General features: G+C 35.2%; 1 protein-coding gene and 1 long non-coding RNA gene across 2 annotated transcripts; both read left to right on the forward strand.

The window, feature by feature from the left end:
• The first annotated feature begins 414 nt into the window (after positions 1-414).
• Positions 415-2444, forward strand: LOC111049494. The gene is made up of 3 exons (XR_005573837.1): positions 415-521; positions 1018-1094; positions 2357-2444. It is a non-coding gene; the product is annotated as an uncharacterized LOC111049494 (long non-coding RNA).
• A 2594-nt stretch (positions 2445-5038) lies between these two features.
• Positions 5039-23454, forward strand: LOC120355786 (NADH dehydrogenase [ubiquinone] 1 beta subcomplex subunit 10-like). Its single transcript, XM_039444480.1, has 3 exons — positions 5039-5219; positions 16221-16356; positions 23292-23454. Exons 1-3 carry the CDS (start codon positions 5114-5116, stop codon positions 23437-23439), a joined length of 390 nt encoding a protein of 129 aa, XP_039300414.1. The 5' UTR covers positions 5039-5113; the 3' UTR covers positions 23440-23454.
• Positions 23455-24181: the final 727 nt, after the last annotated feature.

Consider the following 24181-nt stretch of genomic DNA (forward strand, 5'->3'; position numbering starts at 1 on the left):
CTTTTACATTTGTTGAACGAGACAAGGATAGCAAAGCACTATTGCAAATTTACAAGGCACTATTGCAAATCGTACACTACCATTATAACGTGGACCTCACTATAGATACTCAAAGAATACTTTTGAATAACTGTGACTGTTGCTGGCCGTTACTCTGTTTCGAGACCATGAGCGTCTTCAGGGATACACTGCTCCATGACTCGAGTGACTCGAGCTAGGTGACCCGCGTTTCATGGGAGCTTTTGACAGTTCATCACCCGTCGCCATCTTTGATTTTTCTAGTCCGGGTCAGGAATCGTGACCCGACCAATAGTACGGGCTACGAAGTTCTAGCTCGAGTCACCCGGATCGGAGCGCTCCTATTGGTTGAAAGTTTCGCGTCGTCTCCTCGGTCTGCAGTCAAGTAAACAACACAGTATATGCAAATATGGAGGATTATTACGAATACAAACATGAGTTTGTTTTTGAAGGCATATTTTATAAAATAATTGGAAAGGAGGAAATTTACACATTATTGGCTGGTAAGTTTATTAATTGCATTTTCGACAATATATTAGTTAGTATAACTATTATATTAAAATATATATATAATATATTTGTGCTCATGACGTGATCTACGGTATCCAAAACTGTTACAGTAGGCTTTTTAGTGTTCATCAGGAAATTGTGAATAATAAAATAAATAATATAATATTATTCTGTGTGGTCATGAAAGTTATTGATCCATTTAAATAGCATTGAAATATTTACTTTTGATTTTGGCTACTTCTGTTTCTTCTTAGATTTTTATAGCTGTTTAACCTCAATACCTATTTGTATTTTGTTTATGGCATAATTTATTAAAAAATAAATAGAATTTCATTATCAAATTTCAGAATACTTAATCGGCTAAACATAAACTTGAACCTAATAACTTCACTCATTTTCATTTCATTAAAAAGTTTGTTATTCTATGGTATAGGCCTAATTTAAATTTAATAGCTCAAGTACTGAAACTTCATGATTTTTGTTTTACAGGCAGCTTGGACTTCTTCAGTCCTATCTGAATCTGAAACAAAACTATGGCCACATCGAGATGGCTGGTTTAGCAGCAGGTAAGGCGCTTTCATGCAATCCTCTTATATATAATTTCTATCACATACCGTATAACGATTAGTGATAGTAGTCACATTGGTATAATAATTTTACCATATTCTGCTGCTATTTTTTGTAGATACTGTGATAATTTACACCAAGCTAAAAACTTGGAGCTTTTACATTAGAGTTGTCATTCAAAGTTTTAAACAAATTATGGCAATATGTTAAAATTACAGCGAAATTGCTTCCTCAACTTGTAAAAATCCCTCTATCTAACATGATTTTTATTTTCCATACATTGTAAACACTGAGAAAGTTGCCAACAAAATTTTCCTTCATTACAAGTCCATGCAGACTATGCTTTCTTAGCGAAAATTTTGACAGCTCTTGTTGCTCTAGATTGTTTGAGAACAGCAATTTTTAAAGATAATCAACAACTTTTTTATAGAAGAATCTGTGAAAACTTTGGTGTATAATATGCAGCTTTAAACCCATTGCATTTTGAAAACTTAAACCAAGCTACTCCACAATTGAAAGAAGTCTGTCTTCTCGTCAATACTAAAGAAGATACAGAGAAAAACATAGAAGACTTACAGTATAGAGAAATCTCTAAAACTGTGAGACGAATAAAATGTTTAGGAAAATTTGTAACCTTTAATTTTTCCTAGGATAGTCAGTATTTGATTAACATTGGTGTTGCTATCCTTTTGCCAGATTTTTTACAATGTTGAAATATGATCAATAATTGTTAATTATTAACAAAATTTTCAATCTAATTATGCAAGTGTATTATTTATTGAAAAGTAAATTCACTTGATGAGTACAATAATTGATTGTTCTAAAGAAGAATGAACAATTACATAAGATATACTGTATCAGCTATAAAAGGCAGAGAATCGGCAACGTTGTTCTTCTATATTACTCTACTGCCAATATAACGTGACCTCACTATAGACGCGTTTCTTCTAAGTTTATGTGATTATACATAATTTGAGCTACTCTTCCGGTGTAATTTAATCAAGCTTCTGTAAGATTTTGTAGCCAAGCTCGAAGTTTCCTTCAAAAGACAACTTCAAATAAGTGGCACTGATACAGCCTGTTTGAGAGTGATTTATAACATATTGAAAATTAAGAACTACAATGTATTTTGCAAGCACCACTGTATATAGACTGCACTACTTGTAATTATAACATAATTCTTAGTAGACCTACCTTATGGAAGTCAATCATGTTCACTACTTAATGATGTTTTAATATCATTGTTTTCTTTATGTTACAGAAGTCACCACAGAGGGTCATGTGTGGACTAATGATGCAACAAAAGTGAAATTTATTTGGGATTAAAAGTTAACAGACCGTTGTGCAACCCGTGATAACTTGTATTAAAGGAAGTTCTTATGTAGCAAGCACAAGTTATAATTTGGTAAAGGCTATTATTATTATTACATCAGATGACTTTTGTTGCTGCAAGAGTGTCGACCATGTTCATCTACTGAAGCTGCAATGACATCCACTATCTCATAGAATGTTCTATAAGCAGTACTTTAGAAAAAATATATCTGTCATCAGCAGCTAAGAATGTCTCTGGTTTGCTCAACATCCAAACTGTAAAAAGTATTTTCTCCTCAAGAGGTATTTTTATATTTGCAGGCTGATTAATTCTCCTTCCTATAACTTCTAAGAGCACCTAAAAATGTTGATGTTAATCTTTGTAAAATTGGAATTTAATAAAAAAAACAAACAATCCACCAATTTTGATTTGAAATACACCATGTTTGGTTTTTCGTATGGCCTATATCTTACAGTACCTCTATTATACGCTCATATGGCCCGCCGCAAAGTAGACCCACGCTAATCCACGAAAAGCAACCTACGCCGTGGGATGTTTTGTAAACCATTGCTATAGAATTATTCATAATCAATCAGCTGACAAGTGGATTATTCATTGCATGTATTACACAGATGTCTGGAGAGGCTTAGCAATGGTTTACAAAACATCCCACGGCGTGGGTTGCTTTTCATGGATTAGCGTGGGTCTACGTTGTGGCGGGCCTATAGTTGGGTCTAGTCAACTATGACCATCCTATAACTGAAGACGTGATCGATCTATCCAGGAATGCCTGGTCATTGGAAATAAATGATAATAATTTGAAATAGTCTACAGCACTGATTTCATTATAAAAAATGATATAGTCAATTTCGAATAAAATAACAAACCATTTACTTGAAAAGAGTAACTTGAGAGAAATGGTGCAACAACAGAACTAGTCTCTCAAAATGTTTTTATAAAAATTTGGTTTAGAAAATGTAATGTTGGCTCTATTTCTAAACTCATTTTGGTTCTTTTAAAATGTCGAAAGTAAATCAGTTTTTCTTTCATTTTTATACAATTTAAAAGCAGCCAAAATATATTTTTAGGGAAAATGGTATTATTTTCATTCAATGAAGACTAGTGCAGTGGTCTCTTTGATGACGCCAAAAATATAGTCCTATAATATCAATGATTATTAAACAAAAATCCAAAATCTACACCGCGACCCACTTGGTATGTTCTCAGTAGGTGACCTGAATAGAATAATGCTACATTAACTATGTTTACAAAATTTCAATGGAAAGATTCTGATGATAATAGTATGGAATCTTTTATCTGCATGGTTTACTAAGACATTCTAAAATGGCTTTTAAACTCACTCATATTATAAAGTGATATTTAATTTCAAAATAACCCAAGTTGTGAGGTCTCGTATTATTACATTCCTGTTGGAATAATTCATTGAAAACCCTTAAAGGATTTCCCAATTCCTCCTCAGCAACTGGCCCTACAATGTTTGGTGCATCATAATAATAATTATTATTGTTATTCTGTTCCTTATCCAATTCTCCTAGAATAAACTCATTTATTACAGCATGAGCCATGTTTGTTTTGCAAAACAACTTACTTTTAGTGTCACACCAGTGGTGTGGTGTTTTATTCAAATATTCGCGCCATCCGAATATTCAAAAGTACGCGCCAAACAGCATCGACCGGTCGATGTCTGGTTGTCGTTCCATGGGATCACTAGTCTGCCCCGGGTCAGCCGCCATTTTGTTCGGCTCTGGGTCACTCGAGTCACTGACTCAAAAGTATCCCTGAAGATAACCAAAGAGAAGCTCCTGGGTCACTCGAGTCACTGACTCAAAAGTATCCCTGAAGATAACCTATGAGCGTCTTCAGGGATACACTGCTCCAATGACTCGAGTGACTCGAGCTAGGTAACCCGCGTTTCATGGGAGCTTTTGACAGTTCATCACCCGGTCGCCATCTTTGATTTTTCTAGCCCGGGTCAGGAATCGTGACCCGACCAAATAGTACGGGCTACGAGTTCTAACTCGAGTCACCCGGAATCGGAGCGCTCCTATTGGTTGAAAGTTCGCGTCGTCGCTCTAGTCTGCAGTCAAGTAAACAACACAACTAAATGCAAATATGGAGGATTATAATGTTCAATTCGTAACAGGTCAACGTGGCCACTCAGCCGCTCCATAGTTTACTATAATAGCTCGTTGCTTCAAGGTCTTTGGAATAGACATGCCCAATACTGAAAGTCGATGAAGCCAACATCTACTGCCATATTGCCATATTGTCTCATATTGCCCCATAATGACAACAGCATCGTATAGAAAACTTTTCTGTAGAGTTTGTTTACATTGTTTCCATAGCAGATTGTGAATATTTCAGATGGAAGTAAATTACTGAAGATTATTATACATGGAAGATAAGATCTATCTAATTTACAACTCTACAGAAAAGTTTTATACGATGCTGACGTCACGATGGGGCGATATGGTAGTACATTTTGGCTTCATGAACTTTCAGTAAGAATATACAATAAGGCGTGTCCTAATCTATACTGGTCTAAGGAGAAGCAAATCTAATAAACAGCTGTTTCGACTTCCAACTTTCAGCTCACGAGCTCAGATGTGAGATGTCCGATCGACCTTGTTTGTAATAATATAGGTTAAGTTATCATTTGCTTCAATTTCCTATTAATCAATCAAAATGCCTGATGTTGAAAAAATCCAAATTCCTACGACTGAAAGTTTGCTTGTGAAAGCAGTCAGTAGCTTTGTCGCATTCTTTGAAGCACCAGGAGATTGGGTTCGCAGTAAGTAAATTTATAATATAACCTACTACAAGTAGAAGGAAAAAATAATATTGGATAGCCTATAATAAGCCAATATATTATTATATTTTGTATGTTTTACCAATTCTCAATAAAACACAATATCTTAACAGGTTTTTTGAAATTAAATATCTACCGTTTATATTTGTTGATATGTTATAAAATAATGATAACCAGTCACAACTCTCAAATTATCAGGTAGTCAAACTTTAAAATGTTTAACCTTTTGTCAAGTGCAATAGGCTTGATTCACAATAGTATAGTTAAATTTTGGCTCAAGTTTAGAGGAAATAAGAGCCAAATCTCTAAATAGGCTATTGTCAAATCAAGTTTTTTTGTATATTATTCAAATAAAGAATTCTAATGAGGTCCATGAATTTGTACTGCACTGTGAGACACCCACAAGAAAGGAAACCTGTCTAGACAATGTGGTAATGGTAATGAACTTGCCACAGTGTTTGTACAGAGTGGCAGTGATGAGTTATGCTTTGAGTGACCATGAGTCCATCTGTTTCTCTGTGGATGGAAGGAGCTCTGATCTTTTTGAGAATGATCCTCCTGAGGAAATTATGGGCGCCCAATAGCTAAGAGTCGGATGAACCACTTCTCACACCTCCTGTCACTGGTGACTGGAATGAAATAGTAACACCTGGCCCTGCAGAAGAAAATTTCAACAAATTCTTCAGTCGATTCAAGTATCTCTTTGACAACGTTTTCCCTGTCAAAATAGAAAAACCAGATCAAAAACCCAACTTAAAATAAGCCCTGTTGGACGAACAAGAATTGGTTGTACTCAAGAACTGGTTCATTGTGGCATATGATTGGTACAGAAATCTCAAGACAAATGATGCCAAGCAAATGTACTTAATGCTCAAGAAAGATTACAAAGAAAAACTTCTAAGAGCTGAACGAAATGCAAATGCACAGCATATACACTCTTCACAAAATAAGTACTCAGCTGCATGGAGAGTCATAAGAAGAGAAATAAGGACTCCAGGAAGAACCACGAGGATCAAGCCAGACGTTTTCAACTCCTACTTTGTGGACTCAGTTAAGGCAGTTCGTGATTCTATAGGCACTCCAGAAGAATCAGCCCTGCAGTTTCTGAATGCTGTGCCCAAGCCTGAGGCAGCTTTCTCACTTGGAAATTGTAGGTGAATTGAAGAGTTCAATAGTGGAGACTTTTTTGGCATGTCAGTGAATCTGACCAAGAGTGTTATTATGCAAATCCTTATACCCCTGACCTCCTGCCTGAATGCATGCATCTCAGAGGGTGTCTTCCCTACTGTTCTAAGATCGCTAAGACCATTCCAGTGCATAAGAAGGATCATTCGATATGCCTGGTAATTTCAGGCCTATCACTGTCCTGCCAGTCTTCTCAAAAATACTAGAATCCATCATTAAGAAGCAGTTATGCTGGTACTTCGAGAGCACTGGGTGTTTGTAGATGCTAAGTTTTGTTTTAGAGTTGGCAGAACTACAGCCCAGGCAGTTGGAAGGCTGGTAAACACCATTCTGGGGTTTTGAGAGCCGTGTTTTTTCACCGGATTGACATTGTGTGATCTGAGCCGTGCTTTTGACACTGTCGACCACCAAACTCTTCTGTTCAAGCTGGATTAATGGAGTCACAGAGGGGACATTGAAGCTCATCAAGTCTTATCTGTCGGATCGTAGCCAGGCAGTTAAGGTGAATGGAAGGTTATCTGGATTGGAAGCGATTCATCATGGGGTTCCCCTAGGATCCATATTGGGCCCCCTACTCTTCATTATCATGATGAATGATCTTCCATCAGTGTTGGGTAACAGGTTGGTTGCATATGCAGATGACACCACATTGTATGATGTGAATAAATCAGTGGACAATCTGAATGTAGAGATGGGCCAGTCTCTGAGTGCCGTCTCAGCTTCGTTTGAGTCCAACTATCTCAAAATAAATGAGGAAAAGACTCAACGGATAATATTTGGCTTGAGAAATGTCACAGATCAGCAAGGAGTGTTGGACTTCTGGGTTTTCATCTGATTCAAAGTTGACATGGAACCCTCAAATTATCGACTACATGTGTACAAAGCTGTCCAGAGTAATCTACCTACTTAGACAGCTGATGCTGTGTGTACCTAAAAGCTATGTGAGGACTGCATATCTCTTTCTTCCAAGGAATAGTGATGTACGGTTTAGACACCTGGGTGTGCAGCCAGCGGTATTGATTGAGTCTTCTACTGCAGAAGAGGGCCATCAGGATCATCACAGGCTCTGGCATAATTGATCATTGTCACCCACTATTTTGTGCAGAATCGGTCATGACTGTCATCTGCCTTTACATCTTCATATCCCTTAAACAAATCAGGGCACCCTGGAATATTTGAGTCTGAGGAGTGACTTTCATGACCACAACACAAGAGGCGAAGCCATCTCAACCGGCTGCCAGCATCAGCGAGGACTCTTACAACACGGCAGTTCAACAAATGCACCCATGCATTCCTCGTGGAAACCCCTCTTTATTCAATAAGAGTTTTTCAATATCCCGGATGTTACCGATTGTATTTGTAATTGTATAAGAACAAGAGACAAAATGTATGTTGCGTTATATTTAATATTTATGGTTCACTAGGTTTCTTGGTTTTGTTTGTTTACTTCACCAGATAGTTGTATCCTATCACTTTAGAATATAACATTATCCTAGGAACTGCAGGCTTCGTGACGGCTGACCTTCACCACTAAACCTCTTGGTTATCACACACTCTTTTCCTCATCTGACATTCTACTTTCTAGTCAAGCGATCCCTACCCAATCTATAAATAACCTAATTCCACAGGTTCATGAGTGGTATGAGGAGGACGAGATGGCAACAAACAGTAGGGAGACAGAGTGATGAGTCAGACCAAAGTGGCATGAAGCCCCTGGCTGAAGATTGACCGGTCTCTATTGTCTATGGGACTGAGTTGGGATGTTTCACAGAGACAAGTTCTCACAGAGACAAGTAGTGATTTTGAACGATATTAGTGTCACAGAGACAAGTTTCACAGGAGCAAGTATTTCTATAAATGGCAGTCTCACAGGAACAAGTTCCCACAGAGACAAGCAGTTTCATAGAGACAAGGTCTCCGTCCAAAGTAGTAGCGCTATAAATGGCAGTCTCACAGAAGCAAGTTCCCACTGGAACAAGGTGTTTCACAGAAGCAATGTCAGTGTCATAGAGACAAGGTAGCGAATGTAGGAAGAAGTTAGGCGTGTTGCCTACATCTGAACTTGAAGGCACTCCATTATTTGTTCTAGTAAATTGAATGTCTGCTGTTTTTTAATCATGCAGGTATATGATTATGATTGAAGGTTTATCATATAAGATAGGGATGGGTTGGTAACCTATTAGAATCAGATAGAAGATAACTTAAATAAATAAATAAATTGAGTTCTATGCAAATGTAATATATTTCTACCAAACTCCAAGATAACTATTCCAATATATCTAATACGTATACATATAACCTTCAACCCGAAAGAATAATCAATATGAATATGAAATGGAATATATAAAAGCCAAATAGCCTACCACTGACCTATTCATCACCGCTTCTTAAAAACCACATGGCCAAAATGGTTTTTCATTATAATTCCTTCTTTCGTAATAAATTGTTTATGCTTTTGTACTCCTGAGCGAAGCTCGGTCCCCAATATTATGAGCTAATCATCTCTTCTTTTTCCGAGCTGCGGTCTCGAATTGTAAATTCAAATTGATATAATATTAACTCCAGACAGTCACAGAGTAAAGCTGCGTCAACACCAATAGATTCTATAGATTCTATTAGATTGAACATAACTTATCATACACATGATGAACATATGTGTTTTTCATGTGCCGTTCAATCTATAATAATCTGTGAGGATTAAGTTATTAACATTTCGTTAATAACTTTGGTGTAAACGCAGCTTTAGATGCCAAGATTTATCATGGCGTTCCGAGTTACGGATGATAATGTCAATGAAAAACTTCATTTTCCTCATAAAATCTTTCCCATAAAAAATTTAACAGATTGTTGTTCTACAAGCGTCTCTACATGTTACAAAATGAAAATCCCAGTGAAAAACAAAAAGTGCCACTTGATAATTCCCAAATCATCTTTTTAATCGTAGCTCTGATTCAACTGAGCAATAACTTTCTGAACTTACTGAGTTAATAAAGTAACATTTAAAATTATCATAAGCGCAATGGGACTTGGGATTCCATCAATTCAGAATAAGTATTATACCGGTATTCATTTTTACAGGATTGAAGTAGTGCAACATTTAGATTAGCACACCAATAGATTTTATTTGTAGCGGAGTGAGTTCATTACTTTCATATCAAAGTTCTACTTTTTCCATTATGATATAGTACGACTACTGCAAAACAATGTCTGGTAGCCCTGGTAATGTAATGTAATGTAATGTAATGTAATGTATGGTTGATTGGAAGTCTCCAACCAGCCTGATCAGATTTCTTAGTGGGGCCATTGGCAAACATTTTATAAAAGCGCTGATATTATTACAATGACTTTATTCCTAGTAGATAGCATTTCTAGTAGATGGCTGAATATTCTCGTTACCACATTGCAAAGGATGTTCAGTGAGGTCTACTGTTATCTGGACTACTAGAGTATTGTAACTCCTAATGTCAGATTGAGTAAGAGCTTGAAATTTATTCCTATCTAGTGTACTCCATGTTCAATAATCTGCCTTTATCTTATATTAGAAGAAACTTGCCTCTGAATAAATTAAAAAACGCACTAAATGTAATTCTGAATGAAAATGCTTATTGTTCCGTAAATTAATTTTCAAATTGTTGAAATATGATATTCAGTGCTGTGAGTTTATAAATAGTTTATGTCTTTTTTCAATGTATGACTTAATTTATTCAATTGTACTGGGTGATGATAATTATGACTTGATAAGACTGATTTGATGAATGATAACACTATTCATAAGATGACTGACTACTAGATGTTATGAATTGAATTGCTCATTTATTGTATAACAGACTATAAGATGAATCCTTTAGACAAGGCCAATTCGCCTAATCTACATCCAAATTGTTTGTATTTATCGGTCAATATATTTCTTATTCCTAGACGCCAGCTAAGAAAGGGGTTTCAATTTTCGTAGAATAAGCACGTAATTCAAAACTGTATGTTTTTCAAAAATTGTTGTGATTTCAAATTCAAATTTCGTTTATCACACACATAGGCTATACGAGAATTAAGAATTAATGAGAAAGTGTCCCGGAATAAGGTTTATGATTTTTGTTCTTCTGTATTTATACTAAGTGACATATTTATCAGTGATGGCTCTTAAACTGTAGGTTTATTATTAAATAACGAGTTTGGAGCACCAGAAAAATGGGTTCCAACCCACAATAATTATTGTCATGTCCTTAAAGTTACTGTAAACCATATCGGTTGGGACTAATCAAGGTTTATTTAGGGTGGTTTTAATTATTAGTTTATGTGTTACAAATAGTTCACCTAGATTTAGATGGCAATTGAAACATTATTGATCTAACTAAAGCATGATATTAGTGTCAAAGACAGAAATCTGCGTTTTAATTCATTATCATGTGAGAGAGAGAGAGAGAGAGAGAGAGAGAGAGTGAGCCCGAAGGAAAGGGTATGTGTAAGAGAGTGATGTGGTTGAGTGGAGTGACAGAGTTCGATATATTATATGCTATATGGTGGGTGAGGAATAATAGTGTGTCCCTTCACTACCTCCGTAAACATCGTACTACCTCGTGTTTACGGAGGTAGTGGTCCCTTACGCTACACTCACAGATATATATATATATATATATATATATATATATATATATCTATATATATATATATATATATATATAGTACATAAACCATATCCATAGATTTTGGAAGCGGCATGCTATCTTTTCAATCTTTTGAAACAGCATTTATTGTCTAAGGTTGGTGAAAGAAGTTTTCTGCATTCCATAACAACAATCTGCAGACTGACGTCTCGGGTATTAGAACCAAAAGGCCTTGCTTTATAGAACTATAAATACTCATTCAGTATTACAATGCCTTGCTTCCATGAAACAAAGCAAATGTTTCCCGTTAGGTACTTCTGGAAAGCCCGGTCAATTTGTCATCGGTGGTGTCCAGGTAGAACTACCCTGCTCATAGACTATGTTCACTGAAGCGTAAAACCAAAGTTAACCAAATGCTTCTATTTCTAAAAATTCTATTGCCAGGTATAAAGTACTGCACTTTGGCGGCAGGAAGAAGATGAACAATAATGAGAAAAATATAGATAGGAGAAGATTATAACCGTTGAGTACACTATTTTATCTATAACCACTCTTTTGACGAATTGAAAACTTATAAATTACTGGTGGTACTCCCATACAGTAACAGTCAGGGGTGTATTCAAATACCGTTGGATAACATCTTTCCAATATTGTTACATTCATGTAGAAGTATATAATCTGTTCTTTCTTACATTGATATCACTTATGTATAAGTTACTGCAGAATCAAAATTATTTTATATTGACTGAACAATTAAAAGTCACATTGAAATAGTTATTTTGGAGTTTGGTGGAAATAATACATTTACATGGAACTCAATTTATTCATTAAAGGCAATCTATAATTCTAATAGGTTCTGGTAACACATAATGATAAAATAGGTGTTCAATGAATTAATGAAGCCTAACAACTTTAAATATATTTCAAATTATTTAAAATTAAATTGATTCTACCTCGGTGCAAGTCAGCTTCACATTTGTACATGTATCATTGTATCGAATTATTAAATATTTGATGATTTTGGTAAAACAACATTTTAATCCTGGACTAGTAGTTCTATGAACAGTAGACCTCGCGCAGTTATAAAACACAGCCTCGTCTCATACTGTCCATAAGAGTAAATCCTGTTTGTATGTTGTGTCGGCAAGATGTCGGTGTGAAAACGGCTAATGGCTGTTGGGGTTAGTGTATCAAAAATATGCTAACATCAAAATCTAATCTCCTTCAACAGGTCAGACCGAGTTGAAAGCAGATAAAGGTCGAGAGAAAATACTATGTTTTCTTTCCGTTATTAATTGCATGCGTCATTGCATGCAATGAATAGTCAACACGACAGCTGATTTTTTACTAAGTTACATTGATATATTAATTGCATGCGTTATTGCATGCAATTAAAAATCCACTCAACAGCTGAATTATTATGGATGATTCTATTCTGATTTTTACTGTAATATTGGCGTTCGAAGGAGACTTTACCTATTGTATTAACCTTAAAATGCAAAATTTTCAAAAAACCTTGTATATACGTCGAGGCACAATTTAAAAAGAAATATACCTGTCAAATTTCATGGTAATCTATTGCTGCGTTTCGCCGTAATTGCGGAACATATAAACATAAAGAGAAATGCAAAGCCGTCGACTTGAATCTTAGAACTCATTTCGCTCGGTCAATAAATCGAAATTTTAAGAAACCACAAATATCCTGGATGAAAAGGGGAATCAATTGTTATGTATAGATTTGAATCTGAATGTCTAGGATCCACTAAAAAGTCTACTAAATTCATCATTTTTTCTCCACAGGAGAAACGTTTAAAGCTGGCTTCAAATGATGTCACCACATTATTAACATATGTAAATTATATATTTATATATGTATGTCACGTGGATTGAAGGAGCGTTGTTTGTGACGTTGTTTGTTGATTGAAGGAAGATTCTATTTTACTATTTAAATAAATCATAATGTAATATTTACTTATCCACTTCGAGATTTACATAGTGATAATAAGTAGGAAATGAAATGTATAGCAAACACTTCAGTTGCTATGTAGGCCTACTGTATTGTATTCTGTAGTGTCTTATTTTTTACTAAAGTGATGAAGTATCAGAAAATACTATCATTCAGCATTGTTATGTATTATTTTCAATGTCATTTTTTTCTCTTTCTTTTCAATAATTTAAAATTTGTTATTATTTTAAATAAGTAGATAACTTAACTATTGTTTGTTTTTAATCATATTATTTGTATTTATTTTTTTCGTATTGTTATAATACTTGATAGAGAGTTGAGTGTAAGAGAGGGTCGACTGCGCCCTAACTTCGCTTTCTAAGAAAAATAAAGGCAGTCATTCTATTCTATTCATGTCACCATAATATATATGTATATATATTAAAAAACAGATGACATCCCATTTATTAGAGCAAATGGAATGCCTTCATCTTCATGTGTAGGCAACACACCACACCAACCTTGTTCCTGTGAGACTGACCTTGTCTCTGTGACACTACACTTGTTCGAATGGGACTCTACCCCTCTTCTTGTTCCACTGACACTACTTGTTCCAGTGAAACAGACCTTGTCTCTGTGAGACTCACCTTGTCTCTGTGAGACTCACCTTGTCTCTGTGAGACTCAACTTGTCTCTGTGGGAACTTGTTCCTGTGAGACTGCCATTTATAAAACTACTTGTTCCTATGAAACTTGTCTCTGTGACACTAATATCGTTCAAAAACACTACTTGTCTCTGTGAGAACTTGTCTCTGTGATACGGACCCGAAACAGGGCATTTCCCAAGTCGTTTTAAAATTGCCAACATAATTCCATTACACAAGTCAGGAGGTAAAACAAACCCAACCAATTATCGTCCAATCAGCCTTATAAGTAATATAGTATCCAAAGTTTTTTGAAAAAATTATAAAACAACAGGTTGTTCCATACTTGAATAAATTCAATTTAATAAACAAATATCAATATGGTTTTCAAGAAAATAAAATGCACTGAGGATGCCATGGCTGAACTTGTAAATATAATAACAAATAACTATAAGTCAAATAAAAAAAACTTTAGCTGTATTCCTGGACCTGGCTAAGGCGTATGACACCATCCCTCATTCAAACCTGCTTGAGAAACTTGAAGGAAATGGCTTTCGTGGTCCAATATTAAGACTATTTGCTAGTTATTTGGAAAACAGAACACAAGTGATTAATTTGAATGGAAGGGAGAGTAAAATAGCTTTGTCAGGATTTGGCCTACCTCAAGGAACAGTATTATCCCCGATTCTATTTCTAGCTTACATAGACGTTTTATTGAGTCTTCCTATTCAGGGGTGTAGGATATTGTCTTACGCGGATGACACTGTATTAGCTTTTACTGGATCCTCGTGGGACAGTGTTATATCTCTTGCTAACAGTGGACTTTGCAGGGTGAGGTCTTGGCTTGTGAAGAATGTTTTGACATTGAATTATAAAAAAGTGTTTATATGACATTTTCTCCGAACTCGAGTACACAGCCAACTGACAAAATAGATAATGTAAATGCAGTTAGAGTACATAAAAGGAATTACTTAAATGACCCCAACAATGATGATATGAGTTGTTCATGTCCTGTGTTAGGGAGGGTAACTGAAACAAAGTATTTAGGTGTCACTTTGGACCAAATCTAAGATGGAATAAGCATATAAATAAGATGTGTAGCAGGATGAAATTCATGATTTATAAATACTATAAATTGAGCTTACTAAAAGATAAATCTTTAAGTAAAATGGTCTATCTTGCATACGCCCAATCAGTTTTTCAGTATGGAATTAGGGTCTGGGGTGGTGCTTTTAATGCTCATTTCAATAAACTAAATATTATTCAAAAGAGTATCCTCAAGGCAGCACTAGGAGTGCATAGAAGGTACCCTAGCCAGCAAGGCAACTGTATATCAGAAATCTTGTTAAATATATCAGCAACCATATACATCTTTTTACACCTCATTCAACTAATTATAGTTTTAGATCAGTAAATAGATGCTTGTTCCTCGAACAGATCTAACTATATGCAGAAGACAATTCAACTATACAACAAAAAAGCTTATTAATTTTATACCGGAACATTTCATTGCAAGAAAACCTACAAAAGCCCTTAAATTAAAATTGAAAGCTGGATAAAGACAGAAGATATCATACCTAAAATATTTTAATTGATGTACATATACTGTCTTCCTCAGTTCCTCTGAATTTATTATTAGTAGGGCTATACTCCCAGATTAATTTTCTCTCTCTGAGTTTAAGTTTTATTTTTTGTATCATGTGTACTGTATTGTATTGTTTTTCTAATTCTCTCTTTGCTTACAAAAGGAATTGCATATATGCTACAAATGAATTACATTATGTTTCTAAATGGATTACATATGTACAGTGAATTGTAGATTAATAATTACATGAATCATCTCTTTTTCTTTTGAGTTTTTAAATTATTATGAATTCATTCTAGTTTTTCTGCTCTCTTAGTATTTCACTCTTAGTACTTCTTCTTTTCGGATTGAAATTTTATTTTTTTCTAGTTTTTCATACATTCCATATGTTTCTTTTTCTTTATTATATTTTTTCTATTTTCGACTGAATCTCAAGCCACTAATTATAGCAGACTGATTACTCGTTGCCATCGCTCAAACTACTTAGTTTTGCTGGTAACGCCAATGATAATATTATAATCGATTTTTAAATGGAAAATATTTTAATTTTAGTTTTTGCAATGTATTGCATATGAAAGTTTTTATATTTTTCACATTTGTAAGTTTGTTTAATGATTTTGGCAATAAATATTTCTTTCTTTCTTACCATCAAAGAATTTTATACATGAACTTTATGGGATACGGTACTGTTTTTCTTCATGTGAAATTGTGTTTTTGCGCCTAAGACTTAATTTGCTCATTAATATAATAGGCTTTATCAATTTCTCCTGTTGTTGATATATATGTTTTGTGTGCTTGTTTTTCTGACGAACAAATTGCTACTATTAGCTTACAAGGTATTTATTCATTTATAACCTAAAATAGTGATTTTGCAGACAGTTTTGATATGAAGGAGGTCTAGGAAACTCAGTAAACTCACTGTTCAATAAATTGAACACCTTTAAATCCTAACGTTGAATGCATACTATTGTAAATACATTTGATCAATAATAATCCATTATACATTTCTTATGTAATTTTTCAGAGACCATAGTCGAGCCAAATCAAAAAAAGTACCCTTATTACCATCAGCAATTTAGAAGAGTGCCAACTATTGACCAGTGCTATGATGATGACGTCATTTGTAAATTTGAAGCCGACCAGCAGTTTGAAAGAGACAGGTAGGCTAATTTATTATTAATTTGTTATTAATTTTATTTTTTATAATACATATACCTGTACGCCCAGAGCGCTCCTTGCTTTCATCAAATTGACAATTAGTGGTTCATAACTTATGTGACTATGGAACAATGAGTGGTATGCTGTTATCAGGTAGTCTGCTTGAACAGATAACTTCATCCTTTCACTCTTTAAAGGTTGCTAAACAAGTTCATTCCACATCAGCTTGGGATTAATCCAGAAACCCAACTGATTAAGCCAGCACTTTCATGACTTACATTTTTCAATGTTCAAATCATGTTTTGCGTCTTGTCCTCATTCAACTGAAGCATTTACTTTCCTACTTGATACTTGAAGTTATTCCACTGATAACGCTAAAAGCGTCGTCGTCGTCATCGCAATAATCAGCTTGCATCCTCAAAGTACTCAAAAAAGGCTGTATTATAGTTACAGAAGCACTTTATTAGGATAATACATTTCAAAAATCAAAGAGAGCCTTCGTTTCCTTTGTTCCAATCACTGGGTGTTTTCCCACTTCGGCATTTATTTGCTTTTGAAGTATTAAGAATTTTCTTTTTGCGTAGTGGTAATGATGGGTTTTTTAGACCCTGCTTTTCTGAAAGACGAAGAGAGGATTCCATCTCACGACTACCTAGAATAAACTTCAGTTTTTTGCAAAATCATTTGTTATCTAGGTCCGAAACTGTATAGCATTATACCTAATGATGGCAGGAGGAAAACCTCCCTTACAAATTTCACGAAAATTATAAAACCTTGGTTGTTTCAACAACATGATTTATACTGTTTACTTCAAGTTTTATATTAACATGTCAGATTATAGTTTTAACCCCATTGTAATCTCTTCATGAATATATTAGTGCTTTATAAATTTTCTGAATTGTATTTTGAACTGTTTCTATGTTTCTGAATTTTTTAGTTTTGTTATTCGTTATTAAATTTTTAACTGTAAATTTTGACTCTAAGTTTCGTTCTCTATAAACAGTATTTTTCTTATAAAATTATTATCATTGTACCGCAATGGCCGCAGATAATAATTGTTATTTATTTTATTTAGCATCTCTTACCTTTATATTATTATGAAATTTATATATAGAATGAATGTAAACTGGCAGCGTCTATGAAAATTGCTGCAAGAATAACTCTGAAACTATCAGTGTTTTAAATGTTGTATTACTCAAATGCAGAATAAAGTTCATTTTCTTTATTTTTTTAATTTCATTTTCTTCAATAGGTGGCTTCTCAAGCATTTCTTGAATGGCCCCAGATTGTTGATTTGCTTGATATCCTGGGGTAATATGTTATAAATGTTGCTGCATAAGTATAGAATCAACTTGTACATCCCAGATTGCAATGATGACAAGGTATATACGCAATAACTATAAAACTCGAATGGAGAGCAATCTGAATAATCTAAAAGAGGGCTTGATTGACAGCTCAGTGATAGATATCGCAGTAAATTTTCATGCGATTCTTGAGGTCATTTCGGAAAAAAGTTTCGAGGGAGGCAGTAATAGATATAATTCCTGTTATTTCATTGCTTAATAAATACGATGCAGCAATTAAAGTTAATGAAGATCTAAAGACAAACCTAGCAGACTTAGCAGCTGAAAATGTTTCACTGGGAAAATCACAGTGAATTTCACAGGAACGGAAGAACAGGAAGTACGAGTTGGATGATTCGATTTGCAATGAAGAGAGGGCGGATTCTGAGATTAGAGAGCTCAAGTCAAAGCTAATCTCAGTGCAAACCACTGTTGATAATCTAAGAGTGGAAATCACTACAAAGGATACTATGGTCAATCTTTTACAAGGTGATGCAAAGCATGCAGCTGATCAAATTAAAACATTAGGGGCCGGTTTCCAAGCTTGGGATTTAGCTAAGTTCTAGACTTTAACTGGCTTTAAACTCAGAAAATTGGCTTTCCGAGTCAGAGCGTTAACGTAGTCGAGGACTTGAATAGACTCTGGAGTTTAGAGATCATGTTAGACCCTGGAATTTATAATTTCGCTTTCTGAGTGAAGGGATTATAAGTCCAGGACTTGAGTTAGATTCTCGCCTCTTTCCAAGTCGAGGATTTATCAAAAATCGTTAAGTCCAGAAACTTAAAACGCTTAAAACAGCGTGATTTTAAACCCTCTACTGGAGTAGGGTTTAAATTTAAGTTCTAGACTTAACTGAGCAAACACAATTCAGTTATTATTTTGGAGTAGATGAAAAGTCAAATAGATGTCATGGAATACCTAAATTATTTGGATTAGTCCATCTAAATTCATAATTTATAGTTTGCAAGTTTATTTTGGAATAAAATTGTATCAGAATTATGTGTAAAAAACTAGCCTCATTTTACGACTGTGACATAACCTAAAAATGTTCAAGAAAAATAATACAAGGATTGCCTTGGAATTTGTATTCCAATCTGAATGTTATTAATCAATGTCATATTCATCATATTAATAATAATTGACCGAGCGAAGTGAGGTCTAAGATTCAAGTCGACGGTTTGGCATTTCTCTTAATGTTTGAATGTTAAAATGTTTATATGTTGCGCATTTACGGCGAAACGCGGTAATAGATTTTCATGAAATTTGACAGGTATGTTCCTTTTTTAATTGCGCATCGACATATATACAAGGTTTTTAGAAATTTTGCATTTCAAGGATAATATAAAAGGAAAACGGAGCCTCCTTTATACGCCAATATTAGAGTAAAAATCTGACTATAGAATTATTCATCATAAAAATCAGCTGACAAGTGATTTCACAGATGTGTGGAGAAGCCAGTCCATTGCTGTATTTCCATAAGGTCTATATTTTCAATCAGGTACTTGTGGATGAGAATACTGCGTGAGGTCTACTGTTCACAGAACTACTAGTATAACAATAATAAATTATTATTCCAGTTTTTTTTTAAAATCAAATACGGTTTCAAACTTAATAGCCTAATGAAAGTTTTATTCCAAAATCACTGGTTAGGATCAATGATCAATAATAGCATAACGTAAAATGAAATGTTTATTCATTCACCTTTCAAAAGTTTTGCTTTGAATAGGCCTACAAAGAAATCGAAATGTATTTTCACAAAATAGTTTGGAGAGCATGCTCATTTGAATTATCCCGCTGCAATCAGCTGTTTCCGTTTTGCTGTAATGCCAACAATACAACAGCAAAATATTGTGAATTTCTCTCATGTGCGGTAAAGTCCTGGACTCAAATAAGTCGAGAACTTAATAGACACCGGAGTTTAGAACATAAAATCGTGACTCAGAAAGTCAATTTAGACCCGAGCGCTTATTTTAGTCCTGGACTCTGTAAGTCCAGAAATTATAGATCCCGAGCTCGGAAATCGGCGCTAGAACACGAATTTACAATATTTATAAGAAGAGAAACGTTTCCATCAGAACAGTTCATTACCCCCAAGAAAACTTGTAAGTTGAATCTAGTTTGTGGCTAATGTGGTTTAGACGTGACAAATCGTTTCTCGCTTCTCGATGTTGATAATTATGATTGCGAATCGCAGCAGTCAGCCGCGGGTCACACATCTGCAGTGAAAGAGCAAGTACAAACTGCACAAAGTTACTGTCGGTGAAAAACCGCATTGTGATTCTCGCTGATAGCCAGGGAAGGGATATGTACAATTTGTTGAACAGATTATACAAGGAGTATTATATTTTTGTTTATAACGTCGTCTGCAAAAAGCCATACCTTGCCCGTAGGAATGGAATCAGGCAGGTCATTCACGTATAATATAAGAAAAGCACCGGACCCAAGTTTGAACCCTGCGAGACTCTGATGTTAGTTGGTGGTGATAGGCTACACTTGAGTTACAGCAGCCCTTTAATCCATCCTGTCCTGAGTGCTTCGCAATGACAATCTGTGTTCTATCCCTTAAATAAGTGACAATCCACCTCCATGGCTTTCTTTTATGCTTAATGTTAATAACTCTTTTGAGAGTATTTCGTGTGAAAGGAGGTTGAATGCTTTAGTCATATCGTAAAAAATGCATAATTGCTCAGCTATTCCATCTAGATTGTAATTGAGTTGAACTATCAGATCAAAAATAGCATCCGTCGTGTTACTTTTTTTGGAAGCCAAATTGGTAATCGTTCAATATATTTCTTTTTCCATGTATCGTATTAGTCTTCTCAAAAAAAAAACTATTTCATAAATTTTAGAAAATACGCTCTGTACTGTCAGTTTTATAGTTGCTCACTTCATCTTTCTCACCTTTCTTGTGTATAGGTACCACCTTAGATGTCTTTATTATCTCGGGAAAAGGTATATACGGCAATGGTATATTTTTACGAGGGTACAGGTTGTTGTCTACGGTCACGACAACCTATCACCTGGACTCCACACCACAAAAAATCACAATTCCATATGATTACCATATCATTGATGGATGAAAATTTGTCTGTCTTAGTATTAGACTCAATTTACTCATAAACGGTGCATCTGACGGGAAAATATAACTGAACAAAATGTGTTTAGAATTGTGTTCTACATCTGGTTCAGTCATCAAAAGGGCTTATTATTCAATTATTTTCTGTTTTCAATAAACTCAAAAAATGTTCCTTAATTTTATCCTAAAAATAGCAAAGACGGCGAATATCTCCCGAACCGTGTGTTTGACGGGAAAATGTTACTGAACCAAAAGTTCTTGGAATTCAATTCTACATCATAACCAGTAATGAAAATTGCTTGATCCCCCCTCCCACGCCGCGGGGGTGAAGGTTGTGCCAACTGGTGCCCTGTAGGTGACAAGTTGTCAGGGTCACACCTTGACGCCAGCGTGCTAGGTGTCACGTTGTCGTAAACGGTGCCGACAAAGTATCACCTGCAGGTACAGGAGGCAAGTAGTCGGGGTGACACTCTGACGTGAGTGTGTGAAGTGTCAGGATGTTGTTTACGGTCATGACAAGTTGGCACCTACGGTCCAGTAGGTGACAAGTTGGGGTGACAACTTGACGGCAATTGTATATTTTTACGATGATACTGGTTGTCGCCTATGGCCAAAATGACTAGGTGTCAGATTGTCGGGGTGACACCTAGACGGCGACCCCGTAGAAAAGTAGCAGACTCTTATCACTACCTCCATAAACAAAACCATCGTGCATTCTGGTGACGTCAACATAGGTAGGGCTACTCACTATCCCTATAAAAACACTAACTGATCTCAACTGAAATCAACAAATGTGAGTTAGTGTTTTTATTGGTGTAGGAGGTGGTGAGTAGCCTTACTTGTGCTGACGTCACCAGAATGCTCTATGGTTTTGTTTACGGAGGTAGTGCTCTTATACGATGAGCGCTCGTATTATTGAGAAGCAGCTAGAAAGGAAAGGAATGAATAAACGTAAACAGGTGGTGCAGCAGACGCAGGCAGAAATCGAAGCCAAATGAAATAGAGTTAGAGGAACACTTATTGACAAATAGTCTAAATACCTTTAATTTCTTCAACTTGTAAATACTGTAATTCTCAAGTCAATATACAAATATTCAAAATGTTTATAATCGATAAATTGCATTTAATTTATAAAAAGAATATTGAATGATATCTTCAATTTCACTCTGATTAGTCGGCCATAAATGAAAATCTTCCTCAGATACATCATGGGCTGCATCAATGTCTGGTTCAACTATAGGGTCGGTCAACTTGTTTATTTCAGATATATAAAAGTGATTGAATATAATTATTTGCCACAGTAAGAGGGTTTATGATAAGTTCGTCGTTGTGTTTCTTGATGCAAATCCAGCTCGGTCGATCGAACACCTTCCGATTCAACCACTTGCTTTCGTTTGTGAAGGTATGACTGTAGAGTGTTGACTGCCACACCGGAAACACCAAAACGTACCCATTTCCTTAGCAGCAATTCATATTACACAATCAAAGGTTTTACTCAGGTTGCAAACCACCAATCCGCAATTCCAAAGAATCTCCATCCTCAAAATCAGCCAAGACTCCACAAGAGACATTACTGCTGTAGAAGTAGATCCACCTCTTGTTAAACTATGATGGCTCCTTACAAACAAGACATTCATTTCAAAATGGTCCACCAGCTGCTTCTTCATTACTGACAATGGAGATTGGTCTAAAATTAGACAAAATATTAGTACAGTATCTCCTTTCTTGTAAACAGTTCCTGACAGTTCAGCTATTATGGTTGTTGTCCCCGTCGTTACTGAGGATTATTTACTTTTATTCTATGATATTAACTTTTCGGTTAGTGTGTCATCAAATTTTTCAGATCAGATGAGAGGCTCGGTACTCTTGTTGATTAGGTTATCACAGTGGACAGTGCTATTAATTACTTTATTAATTGCAGCTGTAGCAGTTCAAGATATACAGTAGTAGATATGGGACAGTTACTAGAATAAGGTCAACTAGTGAAGAAGACGTATAGTTAGCTGTCTTGCCGGCTAATGCAGTACTCTAATCCCTCCCCATGCTGCTGCCATTTCAACTTTTCTCTCGTGACTGAACCTGACCATCTATATATGATATTTTATATCGAAGAAATGGAATGTTTAACCCACACAAATAATTAGTGTATAATTTAATGTTATCTACAAAAAGTGTTATAAACTCTTTCAAATCTTTATACAGCTATATATAATACAAGACTTCCCCCGAAAAATATTCGGGGAAGGAACAGTTTTGGGCTGTACCTGTTGCTGTTGGTCCTTCTCCAATCATTTTAATGAGTTGTGTTCTGCGTATCATTGAATAAAAAAATAAATGCTTCACCAATTCTCCTAGATCGGTACCTATCCTTGTTTGCTAATGGCGATGCCCACATAAGCTCTAGGCTTGTGAGTGATGATGAGAGGTGGCACAATGTAATGTCTGCATGTTGTTCTTTTTCCACTTATTTCTATATAGATCAATGAAAATAAAGCGAAATGTTGATTTGTTTTTCAGGAAAGTAGACTCACAAATCTTGCAGATCCTGCGTGCGAGAGTAGAGGATTGCTTCATATATGAAGGTTACGAAGCCAACGAAAAATGCAAACCACTACAGGATCAGTACACCGAGGCCTCTACTAACTGGTTCATTAAATGTGAGTGATTCAAATTGAAATGTATTACAGTTGTTTGATATCGTAATGATAGTTGCTGATGTTCATAGTGAAAATCCTTCATCAAATCCAATAAGATTAATCGCAAGAACGCATTTATATTGATTATTGAAATATTTTGCAAGGTATGTTGGAAGACTTAGTTTTCGGATGTGAACACAGAGAGTGGGCAGGCGTTCTAATTGGATTTCCCAGTTAAAGATAATTTGAAGAAAAAACAGGATACTATCAGACATACAGCAAATATCTGTAGCTACAGTATCATTTTATTATACATGGTGAGTCCGAGAAAGGCTTAATATCTAATACACAAAGGTAATTTGACGGTGGGTGTGATTGGGGATCCTACTCAATTTGAAAATTCCACTTTACTATGACTTTGAAAATCTGGTCCGCCATATTGAATGTAACTTTATTTTTTTTTAAAGGAAGGTTGTCATACGATACATGAATTCAATACAGAATTTCAAGACAAAATGAATGGCGAAAACCGCACATCGATATCTCAAACCGTTTAGAAGATATTCACATTATTAATCAATACCATGCAAATCAGAAATGAAACATAAGTGGTATTGATTATGATATGAATATCTTCTAAACGTTTGAGATATCGATGTGCGGTTTTCGCCATCATTTTTTCTTAAATTTCGTATCGAAATCATGTATCGCATGAACACCCTTCCTATTAAAAAAAATAAAGTTGCATTCAAAATGGCGGACCGATTTCTT

The sequence above is a fragment of the Nilaparvata lugens genome, unplaced genomic scaffold (assembly GCF_014356525.2).
Source record: "Nilaparvata lugens isolate BPH unplaced genomic scaffold, ASM1435652v1 scaffold4786, whole genome shotgun sequence".
Taxonomy (NCBI): domain Eukaryota; kingdom Metazoa; phylum Arthropoda; class Insecta; order Hemiptera; family Delphacidae; genus Nilaparvata; species Nilaparvata lugens.